This window comes from Schistocerca nitens, chromosome 7, assembly GCF_023898315.1.
Source record: "Schistocerca nitens isolate TAMUIC-IGC-003100 chromosome 7, iqSchNite1.1, whole genome shotgun sequence".
In the NCBI taxonomy this organism is placed as follows: Eukaryota; Metazoa; Arthropoda; class Insecta; order Orthoptera; family Acrididae; genus Schistocerca; species Schistocerca nitens.
The window spans coordinates 385,772,256-385,789,217 of record NC_064620.1 but is presented as its reverse complement, the minus strand read 5'-3'; the positions used below and the strand labels follow the sequence as shown (position 1 = coordinate 385,789,217).

The 16,962-nt window shown below is 37.7% G+C and overlaps 1 protein-coding gene across 1 annotated transcript in view; it reads right to left on the bottom strand.

Annotated features, from left to right (window-relative positions):
- The window catches only part of LOC126195254 (uncharacterized), a 273,114-nt gene that overhangs the window by 137,591 nt on the left and 118,561 nt on the right, over positions 1–16,962 (bottom strand). The window contains exon 6 of the mRNA XM_049933780.1: positions 10,241–10,426. Within this exon, the coding sequence (XP_049789737.1) occupies positions 10,241–10,426 (186 nt within the window). The remainder of the gene's footprint in view (positions 1–10,240; positions 10,427–16,962) is intronic.

Genomic DNA, 16,962 nt, shown 5'->3' with positions numbered 1-16,962 from the left:
GTCCAGCCACTCAACTTTGGAATGTGGTTTCACCTTAGTTTTGCCATTTGTTGAAGGGATTCACCACAGCACTCCTTAAACACCTGACAAGTCACGAAATTTCCAAAATGCTCATGGTGAGCCACCAGCCCACCACAATCTGCCCTTGGTCAAACTCAAATAGAGTGTGCACCTTCTCCATCCTACACACAGACAGAATGCTCACTGATATTACTTGCACCATGTATGTGTCTAACTAGGTCATTCCTTGCCAGGTGATGCTGCTATCAACTGTATGGGTTTATATTGATAGTAGGTCAGTGATCATAATGTTATGGCTGATCAGTGTATTTCCTACAGTATAGTACACAATGTGTTCACAGGAATGTGTCAGTTTTAACAACTCTAAGTTTGTCAAAGTTATTAGTTGGTGCACAGATGAAGATGTCCATGATATACACTATGTGATCAAAAGTCACAAAAGAGGCAAAAATGAAGGAAAATGACAAATATATTATGAAGCTATCCAATAAAACTAAGATCACATGGAACGCTGTGCAGGATCTTACGGCGAAGGAGACAACTCACAAAAATATTGTGATATCACATGATGAAATAATGCCACTGACCCTAGGGCAGTTGCAAACAGTTTCAATATAAAAAAGTTGATCATCATGGTATGGGTAGCTATAGGCCTGTGTCTCTATTGTCAGGGTTTTCAAAAATTATTGAAAAAGTGTTCCTTTGAAAACAAATTACATTCTTTGACAAGAATAACATTATTTCTGGATGACAACATGGCTTCAGACCACAGAGGTCAATTGAAACAGCCACTTTCAATCTGATAAACCATGTCTTAAATGCAGTGGACAACCACAGAAATATCTCAGGTTTATTCTTGGACCTAACAAAACCTTTTGATGTGGTTGATCATTCTATACTCCTAAGAAAGCTTGAATGGTATGGTGTAAGAGGTGTGCCAAATCAGTAGATTAAATCATATTTGGAATATCGCTCTCAGGTAACTGAAATTAAGTACATGGAAGGAAATGAACTCCAGGTACACCTTTCAGAACCACGTGGACTAAGACATGGTGTTCCACAGGGCTCCATTTTAGGTCCCTTTCTTTTTTTGGTCTACATTAATGATTTCCCATCACACGTAAGGGATTCTGAATCAGTACTGTTTAGAGATAACACCAGTCTATTGATTGAAGGGAAAAGATATTACAAAAAGAGTGTCTGAATGCTTTACCAGAAACAGGCTAATAGTTAATCCCCAAAATACGGTACTCATGAATTTCCACACTGATCAAAATAAAAATCCGGCACAACCTGTAATATGTATAGATAACCAAAACATTAGTGCTGTCAATGAAACTAAATTTCTTGGGATTCATATCCAGGAAAAACTTAAATGGAGCACTCATGTCACATCCCTAAATTCAAAACTAGCAAAAATGAGCTAAGTAGTAAGAATTCTCTGCAAAAGTACTAGTGCTGAAACTGTTAGGGCTGTATACTTTGCACGTGTACATTCAATACTGAAGTACAGTATCATTTTCTGGGGAAATGTATGCCAGGCCATAACGTTTTCCGGAAACAAAAGGCAATTAGAAGAATAATGAAATGAGTGAGCATCAGAAAACTATACAAACCTTTCTTTAAAGATCTAAAGATTCTACCTCTTCCCTGTACTTATATAGTGGAAGAAGTCATGTATGTCAAAAAAGCATACTGAGAAAAGAAAACCTTTTTCCTCAAAACAAAAGTGTCCATGATTACAGTACCAGATCAGACAGTGACATACATGTTAATCATTGTAACACCACATTATGCCAAAAAGGTGTATATCATGAAGTAACAAAACTTTACAACAGATTAGCACGACATATAAAATCTCTTCCTGAAATACAAAGCTTTAAAAAGTCTGTGACAACCTACCTTCTGGAAAACTGCTACTATTCAATCTCACAGTATCTTACACAAGAAAAAATGTAATTATTATCTTTAATTGTAGAAATAAGTTATAAATAAATAGTATTTCAAAAATTTGTAATTATTAACTGTATAGACCCAATTTTTCATAAAATTTTTAAATAATGTATGTTTGATGTTTGAAAAACCAATAGCTAAAAAGGTTTTCTGTCCAATATCCTGCGTACAATGTATGTACTGAAAAAGAGATTTATATGGACAAATAAATAAATAAAGTATCCAGTCACCCACAAAAACATACATTTTTCATATTAGGTACACTATCTGTTGATTGACAGAGACTGCTGACAGTTGAAGAGGGTCATAATATGTAATAGCCAGACATCTATCCAGGCCATCACACAGGAATTCCAAACTGCATCAGGATCCACTGCAAGTACTATGACAGTTAGGCAGGAGGTGAGAAAAGTTGGATTTCATGGTTGAGTGGCTGCTCTTAAGCCACACATCATGCCGGTAAATGCCAAATGAGGCCTTGCTTGATGTAAGGATTGTAAACATTGGATGATTGAGCAGTGGAAAAATGTTGTGTGGAGAGACAAATCGTGGAGAGAGCTAGTACCCCTTGTTGTTTTGCATGACACTATCACAGCACAGGCCTACACTGATGTTTTAAGCACCTTCTTGCTTCCCATTGTTGAAGAGCAATTCAGGCATGATGATTGCATCTGTTCATAATGCCCAGCCTGTGGTGCCTGACAATAACATCCCTTTAATGGACTGGCCTTCACAGGGTCCTGACCTGAAGCCTATAGAACACCTTTGGGATATTTTGGAACGCTGACTTTATGCCAGGCTTCACCAACTGATATTGATACCTCTCTTCAGTGCAGCACTCCTTGAAGAATGGGCTGCCATTCCCCAAGGAACCTTCTAGCACCTGATTGAACATATGCCTACAAGCTGTCATCAAGGCTAAGGGTGGCCAACATCATATTTAATTCCAGCACTACCGATGGAGGGTGCCACAAACTTCTAAGTCATTTTCAGCCAGGTGTCCAGATACTTTTTAAAGCAGACAAAATTTCTTCGTATGAAAGAGTTGCTACGTCGCGCCGGGGAAACAATTTCACTATCACATGGTAGGTGGACACACCGACACACGAAAGCAAAAAAGGCTGCCGCTCATTACCTTGAATTCTGTAGGCGGCGAGATGAAATTCAAATTGTCGGGACCATTCCGTCCAAGACTCAACGGCTGCATCAAAGCTACGAAACGGGGGTGCAACCGCATGTTGTGGCTGCGGTAGCAGTGAAGCGGCGGCGGCCGCATCGGGCGGCAGTGCACGCTGACCCTGGATGAGCTGTCCAAGGGCATCCAATAACACCTGCGTCTGCTGATTCTGCAAGCGATAAAATTCGGACAGTACATCTGGAGAATGTGGCGAAGCCATGACACAAGCAAATTAATACAATACGAACGCTAAAGTCCCTTTTTAGACTCGTCGCCAATGTAGTGGACTGTTAAGGCAGCCAGTCCACAGTGAAGTAGCCGAAAGGGCATGCGTCAACTCACGCCGTCTGGCGTTAAGTCTGGAACAGGATTCGTAATGAATGTGATAAAAAAAAGAACGTAGCTACTAGAACACTTAACTTTTATATTGTCCTTTGGTATACAGCATTCTGGATGATACAAGTGAGACTCTATCTTGAGGTACATGCAATGGTACAAATGGCGCCTTGCTAGGTCGTAGCCATTAACTTAGCTGAAGGCTATTCTAACTGTCTCTCGGCAAATGAGAGAAAGGCTTCGTCAGTGTAGTCGCTAGCAACGTCGTCGTACAACTGGGGCGAGTGCTAGTACGTCTCTCGAGACCTGCCGTGTGGTGGCGCTCGGTCTGCGATCACTGCCAGTGGCGACACGCGGGTCCGACATGTACTAATGGACTGCGACAGATTTAAGCTACCACCTAGCAAGTGTGGTGTCTGGCGGTGACACCACACTTTTCATCACATAGTGTAGATCAAGAAATAGACAAAAAAGATGGTGATTATGCAATAGCCAGTGATCGCAATTCTGCTGGTGAACAAGAGGATCATTCAGAGCAACTTCAGGACAATGGTGATGGGACCTTCTGTTTCTCCAATAAAATACTTGAAAGTGTTAGTTAACATCAGATGTGTTATGAGTGGTGATAAATGAAGATGTAGAGCCCAGTACTGAATGTAAGTCTTACAGACCTTTTTTTTCCTGTTGAGTGCAATTTTTATGTGCAAGTTTAAATGCTGGAATTCAGTTCTATGTGAAAATTTATGTCCTAAAGAGATACTATAATTTTTCAGAATGCAAAATTAAATTCTCTGAGAGTTTTTTGTGTGTACTGTTTAAAACACAACATGAAAGTATGTAATTTAGTGTGATAAAAAGAAAAACAAAGCAAGCTTTATTTAGTGAAATAAAATCAACAAGCAGTATTTAAAGAGCATTGAAATAATTGTGAAAATAAATGTTTTATAACTTACACAAAAGTTTTTATACCCTGAATCACATTTTAAACATAGGGGTCTCAGAAACCACACCTTGTAATATAAAATGCAGAAAAGTCACCTTGTGAGTTAAGGATTAAATTTTCTTGCAACGTCTTTCAGATGGTACTTTATTACAGATAACTGCATCCCCTGCAGAAAGCTGAGTTCACTATTAACATCATATGTCAGTCATGAATTAACAATATGAACAGCAATGATTCCAACAAACTTCCCTGGGGTATGCTTGAAGTTATTTTCTACATCCATTGATGATTCTCCATCTCAAATACATGCTGGATCCTCCTTCCTCAATCCAATTTTATTTGATACTCCATATGATTGCGATTTGTTTTATAAACATTGATATGATACTGCAGCAAATCATACATGGAAACAGTCACTCTATTTGATATGCTTCATTACATTTGTGCTAACATAACGTTTTAAGATTCTACAGTAGACTGTTGTCAATGATACTGGACGGTTGGTTAATGGATCGATTCTACTAAATAATTTGTAAATGAGAGAGACATACTTTCTTTTAACTACTGAGTACAGTTTTTAGTTTGAGGAATTTACAGTGTATTATGGTTAAAACAGGGACTAAACCAAGCACAAATTCTGTAAAGAAACTAGCAGGGTTTCTATCAGGCTCCAGAGCATCATATAATTTTAGCAATTGCAGCTGTTTCTCAGTGCCGCTGACACAAATTATATCACTCATTTTTGCATTGGTGCAAGAATCATATCAAGGTAGTATTGTATTGTATTGTATTGTATGCTAACCGGGAGCCTAGAAACAACGGAGAGACTCCGTCCATGCTGCAGCCGCAGTGGTCCACAACACCACGATGACTACTGCAGTCAGTCCACTTCACCCCTCTGAAGGCTCCCCCCCCCCCTCCCCTCAAGGGAATGTCTCACACCAGACAAGTGTAACCCCTATGTTTGGGTGGCAGAATAATGTTGGTGTACGTGTACATGAAGAACTTGTTGGCGTAGCAATCACCAACATAGTGTAGCTGAGGCGGAATAAGGGTAACCAGCCCACATTCACTGAGGCAGATGGAAAACTGCCTAAAAACCATCCACAGACAGGCCAGCTCACTGATCAAGCTAGTACTCCTGAATCCTCCTTTGTAAAGGAACATCTGGAAAATGGAATCAGCTTGTACTTTGTTGTCCTCAGTTTCAGTACCTTTAACACTCAAGTGTCTGCACAAATAAATTAGATGCCACTGAAAGCCATTAAACGTAACCAGAATATGTTTGGGTTTTATGATTGTCATTTTAATCAGATTCTACTATGATAGTCATTGAAGGCTTGATGTTGCACTCTTTTGCCAGACAAACACATTTACTTTAGCATCCATCCATCTACAGCCCTATGTCTCATATTACTCCAACTATGGGGCAGTTGCTGTTTCTTTACAGAGAATGTATACCACGGAGAATACTAATAATAATATGAAAAGAGGAGTTCATTCACCTTCCAAATTGCATAACAATGTGTGGCAGAATTTGACATGATTGACACTTTCATATCACTTTTACTTCATCTATGACTGCCAATGGTGTCTTACCTACTTACCATATTTTGTAGCTGAAATCTGTTGCACAGGAAATGTAATGCCTAAAACACTCCTGAATTCTGAGTTTCAGGGAGCTGTAAGTTTTGACATGCTTTGTGATTCATATCTATCAGGAATGCAACAGATATTTTTCATTATCTCAGCAGTAGGCACATTTAACTGTCTAATTCTGTATTATATATGAATGGAAATGGGAAGTTTGCATGAAGTACACAGCTATCACATGCTAGCAAATTGATACTCTGTATTTTGAAGCCTATGGGACATGTCAAATAAAGTTTCAATTTTGTGTAAGCTTATCCTCAGTACAGAAAATGGCCATTCCTAGAGATGGAAAATGAGGTAAGTACATAATAGCTATTGGGTGTTGTAAAAAAGCAGGTGGATTCCATCTTCCAGCTACATTTTTCTTTCCCCAAAATTATCTCTTTTGCAAACATCTTCAGCAGCATTATTTTTATGACATGCATACAGTATATAAAAATCTAAAATATCGACACAGGGTTTTTCAAACTTATCTTTAGTATTTATTACATTTCTTTGGCTACCAGAAGTTAATGAGCCAATTAGTTTACCTGAAAGCTGTGCTAATTACAAATACTGGTAATACAAAACTTCATTAACATTGTTTACATGCAAACATATACCCACTTGTCAGCTTCCTGATAAAGTAGATGAAAAAGCCATGTTAAGGACTGCAGCATTTATAAAGCTAATGTTGAACATATGTTATCAACTTTTGCAATTCATTTAATTCTGGAGTAGAGTTTTAAACTAAAACATTATTACTGGAAATGAACGCCATGTTTTGGCAAGCTGGACAGCACAATTCCACAGCAAATATTGGTGTATCTAAAAGTTCACTTTCAGGTGAATGTCCTATTCCTCAGTTATTCAGGAATGTAAAACTTTAATTTTAATTTGCAAAAAGCCAGCAAACAACAATAGCTAACTTCAGTCTTAATTATTGTAAACTTGCATCCTTCTGCTTAACTGGGTGGTAGCGTGCTTGCCTCTCATGCAAGAGGGCTTAGGTTCAACTCCCGGCCGAGTTGGGGATTTTCTCTGCTTGTGGACTGGGTGTTGTGTTGTCCTCATTATCATTTCATTCTCATCTCTGGTGCACAAGTCACCCAATGTGGTATCAAGTGAAATACAACTTGCACTTGGCGGCCAAACTTCCCTGAAAGGGGCCTCCCAGCCAACGATGCCATACACTCATTTCCATTTTTGTAAACTTGTAAAAGAGAGGGCGCTGGAAGCCATTTAAATTAGTCTGTGATGCATTTGAAAGGAGCAACAGCTATGTCTGCAGAACAGGGAGATATACCACAGACAAGTTAGCATAAACAACAAGTCATAAAATGTGTCAAGTTTCACCTAGAGTTCATGTTTGACAGTCTATTATGTGATATCAAACTTCCTATTTCAGCCCTGTTGCAGGTATATCCTACACTATCAGAGGCTGGGCCACCTGTCACAACAGCCATAAGCCTGCTCTGCTACAATCATTACACAGCTTTTTATATTAGTATGACTACAAACCAGCTGCCCACCTGGACGAACGGCTACTGTTGAACTTTGGCCAAGAGAGAAGTAGACCACCCTGTCACACAACATTCAGCTCAACATAACATGCTTGATTTCAATGGCTGCTTCACAATGCAGGTCATTTGGATCCTCCCCTCCATCACCAGTTTTTCTGAACAGTGCAGATGAGTGTTTTCCTTACAACATATTCTCTGCTTCCAAACTTATCCCAGCCTCAACCTGTGGTAACGTACTGTCCCAACACCCTCCATCCAACAGTTTCCACCCCTTGTCCCTATTCTCACCCCCTCACTCTCTTTGTGGGCTGCCCTTGGGCAACACACCCACCCACCTTTGCCCTTCCCTGCTCCTTTCCTTCTTCACTCCTCATTTGTCCCCCACCCCATCACACCTACCTGCCTTGCAACATCCCACTGCAGTACCTGTTGCCAGTTTCGTCCCTGCATGCTCCACCAAACAGTGGTCTTCTCTTCCACCAAATATACCTGGCTATGCCTTCCCCTTCCAGACTGCTGCTTCTGTTCTACATGTCAGTTTCATTATGGTCTCATCTGCAGGAGACGGCATTCATCTGTGTATGAGTTGTGCTTCCTAGCGTGAAAGATTGTGTGTGCTTTCCTTCTCTGAAGAAGGCTTTGGCTGAAAGCTAAATGTGTAAGTGTCTTTTAAATGTGCCTGTCTGCAATTCAGTGTGTCATCTTTGCAATGAGTTACAACCTGACTGTTCTTAATGATTGATGATGAATTGGTAATTAATTTTGTAAACTGTGTTTATCTTCAATAATGTTCACTATCACAGTTGGATCAGAATATGAACAGTGACTCTTCCAATAGTTACTTGTGGTACATACTATTTTCATACTGAGTTTACTGTTAGATTCCAAGAACAGTGATTTAAGAATGTAATTCCATGACTATGTTATTTTTTTTTTTTTTTTTTTTTTTTTTTTGCCACATATGAACTTTTGTGCCGATCAATGTCAGGTTACTGTACTTGTACAATCACATTATAGGATATCAAATGAGTGTAGTATGTGGCTTGCTGTTTATCTGTGCATAAATAATGATATATGAGACTCAATCTGCCCATGAACAGCAGTTCATTCAGCATTCAGAGTGCAAATAAAGTGTTTGAACTGTAAACATGGTATAGCGACATCATTGACAATAGCCTATTTTTGGCAACTATTTTTTGCCAGATTTTACAGAGGTGCAGCTACCAACGGCAGATAAGCACAGGTACATATGGTTACATTACAGTGTGTCTAACATTACTGGAATCTTTTAGGCGGAGATGGCAACACAGCTTGCACAGAGAACGTGCATGTGCAGCTTATTGTCATTTTTCAGACTTGAAGAAATGTTGAATCATTGACATGAAGGAAATCGAAGTAGCATACTTACTGTAGTAGAATGACTGTGGAACAAGTAATGACAAGATGAAATCAAAGCATCAGTATTGCATGAGCAGATGGGACACGTTCTTTCAGGACTACATCGTGAGAATTTTGTAGGTTAGTAGTTAGTTAGCAGTCTGTAAAATAAACAGATGGAAACAGGAAAAGCGAAGCAAAAGTTACAGGTAGTGTGTCACCACAAACCACTAGCAATAGATTACTGAAAGCTGGGTTTCAATCTGAAGTTGCCATGCATCATTCTCCCCTGACACCACACCAAAGACAACAGAGATCTGCATGGTTTATAGCAAGAATCACCTGGGGTGCTGAAAGGATTCTGGTGATATTCAGTGATTAGTCTTAAGCAAGCACTAATTACAGGCAGAGTGTCACTACAAACGGTCAGCAACACCTAAAAGCTGGATTGAAATCATAGATTGCCATGCATTGTTTCCCCATGAAATCACACCAGAGACAACAGAGATCTGCATGGTTTATAGCCAAATTCATCTGGGACACTGAAAGGATTTCAGTGGTGTTCAGTGATAAGTCTTTCTTATATGGTGGTCAGACTGATGCCATTGTATTCATAGATAATCCAGTGAGAAAAGTCACAGGAAGCAGCTGTTCTTGAGACAATGTCTCTCCAAGGACAGTGTTGGAAACTATTGGATATAACAGCAGGACTGATTTGGTAGGAGGATGATGTGGCAAGACTGGTAAACCTTGCTCATTTTCATACCTTTCATGACCATGATATAAAATGGCATACTCTTGCAACATAATGCATGGCCTCACATTGCAGTTCACTTCACACACACACCTTGAAAAAGTTATTGGTCCTTGACTGGATTGTCCCCTCCCTTCATTTGTCACCGCACAGAGCATGTATAGGATGTGATGGAAAGATGTATACTTTCATGAACTAACACCTCCATATGATATTTGGAGGCTGTTTACTTCAATGTTACATGAATACAAGATTCACACCTTATGCTGATGTTGGTAATGGACATCAGGCTTGAATATAATGAAAGTTTAAACCATTTGGTGCCCATTATGTGATAATTATCTCAACAAGTCTGCTAAGAGTGAGACTGTTGTGTCAGACTATTGTTTTAAAGTGTAATACTTTCCATTTATGTCAGTGTGTATATAATTCTCAACTGATGGAAGTATTTTGGGGAGCTTTTAAAATGTGAATCAACTGGTAGCAAAGGGACATGAGTTCTACTGTATTTACTTATTTTTTACCTCTCGAATAGCTGCATAAAGTCTACATTTTATTTCTTCATCTTGAGATATCAGAGCTGCTTCTTCTGCACTGTAGCCAAGCTTTACTAAAAAATCCAAAGGATGAAATGTGATCATTAAATCTATCATCTCTTCATTACCGTCTTGACCCGATTTTATTAGATCCATTCTCTCAACAAAACATACCTGTTAGAATTAAAATATATATTAAAGAGTAGAAAGTCCATATTGGAATATCAAAAATTATGAAAAGGATCAATTGCTACTGAGTTAATGATGATGTGTTGAGCTGCATATAGGTGCAACACAAAGATTATTACAAACAGACCTTCCAGCTAAGCCTTTCTTCAGAAAAGAAAAGAAAAACATTTACACATTCACGTAAGCAGACACACCTCACACACACATCCACTATCTTCGGTAGTCATTTGTGTACGATGAGTGCCTGCTTGTGTTAATGTGTGTGTTTTCCCTTCTTTTCTGAAGAAGGCTTTGGCTCAAAGTTCAGTGTGTAACAGACTTTTCACTGTGCATGTCTGCAACTCAACATGTTATCTTTATGGTACCGTATTAGCAGTCTATCCTTTTCATAACTGTTAAAACATATTTTAAGTATTCATATATGTTATATACTTAGTAATAAACTTAATAATGTTATAAATTAATATCAGACTTTTTTGTGTTGTTCAGCAGCTTTAAGATAATAGTAACTCCTCTGAAAAATGTACCTCTTATCAGGTGAGCACAAAAAAGGACTCTCCATACAAGGCTGAAATGAGAGCAACTGTAGCTATAGTTCACATGAGCTCGCACAATTTTCACACTCCACTATAACTCTGTGTGTTAAGATGGATTTAAATCTCATTTATTTGAGAAATAATTTAAGACAAATGTGGTTAAAAAGTTTTAATACTTAACCCACAAGCCAGGAACCTGAGTACCCACTTACACAGTAATTCACCCACGCATCACCAGATCCAGTCTCACAAGTAAAACTGTATGCCTCTACCATATGTTGATAATGGACAACACAACTTCATCATCTAAACAAAGCTTTCTCGTGGAAAGGAAAATGGTGCATGAAAATGTTTAGAATGCTAAAGACTGTTTCAATACAAAATGCATGTATTGTTTATCACATCAGTGAGAGGACAGAGAAAGAAGCACATTTAAATATCGACATGCTATTCATAACAGAATTGATGAAACTCACAGGAAGAGGCTGTACTATAGACCTTTTTCAAAGATTGTCTCAAAGCACAGTGAAAGATTTTTTTTTTACATTTTCATGTCTGTTTTAAATGTAATAAAGGTCTACTGTAAAGAATTCCTGAAAATTTCATTAACATAGGACAAATGATTCTTAGGCTAATTTAAGATAAACACCCCATTCTTTCACTATCTGGCTGCATAAACTTCTGTCAACAAGTTAGGTGTGAGCAAAGAAAATACTGACATTAAGGACTAAAATGGGGCAAAACACAAATTCTCTTCAGGTCATTCTCATTACTCTCAATTTTTGTTCACATTCACTGAAGAGTCACTCAAATAGGAAATAATAATTGTTTTATAAAATAGTAAAAAAATGACTAAAGAAACAAAGAGAAGGCTAAATGACAACTCCAGAACATATGGCCTCCTCATTATGTACAAAATAAATTGTACTTCATTTATCATATCATCTGTTAAATAGGGAGCCACATTTCTTCCCAATGATACATGACCGTGTGTCTCAACAGTGGACCAATGGAATGTAATGAGATGGTACTAAATGAATAATAGGATTTTCAGAGATTTTTCTGCTAATTCTACTTCTTTGTTTCCCTGCATTCCCATATCCTCTGGAACCCAACAGAAGGACATCTCCTTATTCATCTCTTGTAGTTAGAGAAGAGTGTCCTGGATGTTCTGAACTACTTCTTCATCTGTGTACAAGCATTGTATAGATCGAATGGTGCACAGGGAATTAGATCAGACAAGAAAATAAAAGACCAAATATACGTCACCTACACCAGTCACCCTGAGATTGCATGTAACATTGCATTAATCACAGTAAATTCATTTGATAAATATATACTGTGAACACAACGCTGATGACAGCACTGTAGTGATTACAGACAAAAATTCAACTCAGTTAGCAGAAAAAGCCAATGAAGTTCTCAGAGATGTCAACAACTGGTCATTAAGAAATACAGTAACTTTAAATGTGGAAAAGACAGACTGTATAAACTTCAGACTAAATAAAAATAAAAACCAATTATACTACATTATAAGTAAAGAATGATGTAGTGGATTGTGTAACTGATACCAGCTTCTTGGGGATAAATGTAGACTGTCTGTTTAAATGGACAGAACATGTGAGATTTTTGGCAAGGAAGATATCATCAGCACACTATGCCCTGTGAATATTTGCACATATGTGCAGCGTTTCATGCATCAAAGTGGCCTACTTTGAATATATGCATTCAATCTTCAGTTATGGGATAATGTTTTGGGGAATTAGTGCTGGGAACATTCAGATTGTTTTCAAGATACAGAAAAGAACTGTATGAATAGTAACAAATAGCTGTAACAGAGCACACTGTAAAGATTTATTCAAAAACCTAGAAATTCTGACAGTTCCATGTGATTACAACTATCAAAACATCATGCATATAAGAAAAAAATCTTAATCTGTACATCACTAACAGCACAATACATTACCATGGAACCAAATCCAGACAGTGTTTACATCTAAACAAAAGAAACCATTCAAAAACTCAAAATAATTTATTATACTATGGAATAAAATTGTACAACAGACTGTCACAAGAAGTAACAGATGCAAATGATCCCCACACCTTTAGTCAAGGCCTCAAAAATGTTTACTAAATAATAGCCACTACACTATAAATGAATATTTAAAATTTAATTATAGATTGTAGCTTGATGTTCATAAACATTGCATTATATAACAATTTTTTGATATGATTAGAAAATTAGAGCTAAGTAAAATATTGTAAGAGGAATGTTTATATTAATAAGAAAAATTGTACAAACATTTGACAACATCCATCTAATGTATATTGTTCTACAGATGAATAAATCAATCAATCAGTCAATCAAGGAAAACTACAGTGTAGTCAAGAGAGTTTTCCTTTCCATTATAAAATCATCTTAGACAAAAAAAACTTAAAGAAATGTCAGATTGCAAGGATATCCAGGAAAAGCAGCCTCTCCTGTATCTCCACATATTGAAAATTATTCTAGAACTTTTCATTAAACAGGGAAGCAGTCACTTCCAAGCATGTTTTTCAACTCATATTGGTCCTATACCAAGTACTGCTTTGTTGAGCTTTGCACAGAACTAAAATAGCATTTCAATGTGAAAATTCATTCCAGAACAGGAATAGCAATATTTTTCATGGTTTCCTCCACAGTTGCATTTGTTTCAGAAATAGATGTTCCACTGCTTTCTTTATTTATTTATATTTTGCTCTTTGCTACTAATTTCAGGGCTGCAGCAAACATTTCCACCATGAGCCAAGCCATCAGGCTGGGTTCCTGCATTCCGGTCCAATGTACTGACTGATTGCATGAATGCTTCTCAAGAATGATGCTGTAACCCAGAAACTAGTAGCAAAGAGCAAAAGCTAAATATAGAAAACAAACATATTGCATAGCTGAAGCACATCCATTTCTAACACAAAACGGCAAGCAACTGTTTGGTATATCAGTGATTCTGAAACAGTAGGGAGTCATATCCATCATGTACCATGAAGGGCTACTAGCAGGTTCCAAGTAGCAATGCCCCAATCTCAGCACAGGGGCTTGCTGTGGGCTGCTCCTGTAGACACCTGGGATATGCCTGATCTTGTCACTGTTGGATAGGATAACTAACTTTCAAATAATGGAAAGTCCAGGTTGGAATATCGACAGTTATGGAAATGATAAATTCCTACTCACCATAAAGATGACATGTTGAGTTGCAGACAGGCACAACAAAAAGACTGTTACACTGAGTGGTCAGAGATGGTGGCCATGTTTGTGTGAGGTGTGTTTGCTTGTGTGAATGCATGTATGTTTCTTTATTCTGGTGAATGTTTTGGCCGGTAACTTAATGTAACAGTCTTTTCATGGCACCTATCTGCAAATCAGTGTGTCATCTTTATAAAGAATAGCAATCTATCTTTTCCCTAACTGTCAACCTTCAAAAAGTAAGTCTTGTTGATCCATATATTGAGCAACCATAATCTAGCCATTGTTGCATAAAATTCTCATAAAACTGGAGCAGAAGGCAATATGGTCATGACCAGGTACAGTATCATGAGCCACAGTGTCTGCCAAATCGTTTGTACAAAGAGAAGTGGCAGTTAAAGGACTCAGAATTGTGGGCTCTGAAGTCCGTCACAACACAAGATATTGTTGCACAAGAACAGAAAAGCTCTATATTCTGGCTTGCTAATTTCATCATTGTCAGAAGTGCTCCATCATAGTCTGGGCAACATCTCCAGAGCAAGTGGAATGGTTGATTGATGTCCTTTACTTTGTTCTCTTTGACTGCTTTTGCGACTATTAACCAAAAGGCTGTGAGACTTTTTCCCATTGGTTGGCATTAAAACTGTCACAGGACTCCACATTTGATAGGGATAATAGAGTTACACTTGTTGTTTCATCATGGGGTGGGTTTCCTTCTAAGGTGATTTACAGACTATGGGATAAATAAATCACTGACTTGAGGGATCAAACTTGGAAAATTATCTGCTCAGTTCAGGACACTTCAAATACAGCCACAAGGTTGTATATCATGCATTTTGCTCTGATAACACACATTAACAACTTTGTTTCAGCTCTGAATTGTTAGATGTATCCAGAGTAGTAAATGGTCAATGAAATGAAAGCAATAGCTCCTGATTAAACAGAATCTGTGAATGTTTAAGCCTAGCTTAGAAGAGTTTGTTACATGTGCTTAAGTCTCCTAGTAGGAGAAATGGCGAGGATTTGTATAATGAGTTATGGAAAGAAACAGGTAGCACACTGTTATACTTTCTGGCACATCAGTTTCAAAAGCAACTAATTAGAGTCCTTAACTAGGAGGATAGAGAAGGAGTAGACAGTTTTAATTACAACCACAAACAATGTGCCTTTGGCTCTCTCCCAAACAAGATCATCCATAGAATGTTGGGTGTAACCCCTTAACTCTTTTAGTACCACTGGTTTCAGCATGCACCCACCATTTTATTAATTTTGTTTTGAACTTATAGTGCCTTTAGCCTAAAACCATCAATGCTATTGCAAGACAGGTTGCTACATGATTGTAAGAGATTGTGATATATATACATATTTGTAGGAGATTGTGACATGTTTATAGGTCATATTGAGAAGATCATTGACTGTAACATTAAGTATATCTAAGGTTATTGTAATGTAAATTCTGGTTTTTGTTACCGCTTTGATGGGTGTTTTTGAAATGAAACCACTGGAGCACCATATATTTCTGATACAAAATTTATTAAATTTTAGTCCCAATTTTGCTTGTCATTTATGAATATAATTCACCTCAGGTGTTAGCTCTTCTATTACGTAAGAATACAGTCCAGTTTTTATCAATGTGATCTCTCCTCATTAAAGCTACACACTACTCCAGGGGGATAACTAAACTTTTTGACTAATGGCTTCAAAGAAAACCAAGAACAGTTCACACATAATTGTAGCAAAAGCAAAAAGAAGCATCTCTGCAGTGCATGGAGCTTGTCCTCTCAACATCTTTGGCCAGTGTGGCAGGCACAACAGCAGACAGTTTATGATATGCAGCAGACAAACTCCAGTCATCTATGGCACTTGTTCAGCTTACACAGAATAAAAGAAAACAACAACCAGAATCAAATCCTTTTGAAATAAAACTAAATGTACTAAATAACAGGCCATCAAAGATTGCCAAAATTAGATGCTACCCATGACTGTGGCAAGAGGATGAATGCTAACATCAAAATTTTCTAACATCACATACAACATAAATATGAAATGAGAGGATTAAGAGAGTCTAGCAGGACAACTCGACAGCTCTACTGGAAGTGTGTGAATGATCACAATGTTACCAAACATTGTCAGCAATATTGTCAAGTCTCAACTGCACTAGCAACATGTAGAAATTTTTGGACAGCTCGCAATATTCTCAATACTATACACACCCTACTCCAGCCAGCCATCAGTGCAGCTGCAAAACCAGATGCAAATTTAAGGGAAGCAGATTACACAACTGACAAATACAAATGAATCACACTCTTATCTTGAGCATCTCGTAGCAAAATGTTATTTTAAAAAAATGAAATATGCATGTGAAATTATGCAGTTAAAAATGTCAAGAAACAGTAAGATACTATACACTGATGACCTCAAACATACTGTATTTGTGTCAGATTTTGTGTCATACACAACTATAATGTGCAGATATCATAGATAATAGACTAATACATTGATGCTGCAAAGTAATAAATGAACTGTGAACTCACAAAAAAATTGAATGTACAGCTCTTGAAGCAGAAACAGAAAAGGAAGATGTAGGCAAATATGCCTTTGTGCACTTTCATTACTTCTTCACCTCAATATCTACTGTAGATAATGCAAACTAACAAGCTTGTTCACTGCTTCCTGTCTTATTTGATACTGAAATGATGAACAAAATACAAATCTCTGTTGCCAGCAGTAGCTTCAAATCATTTCAGATGACTATGATAACTTCT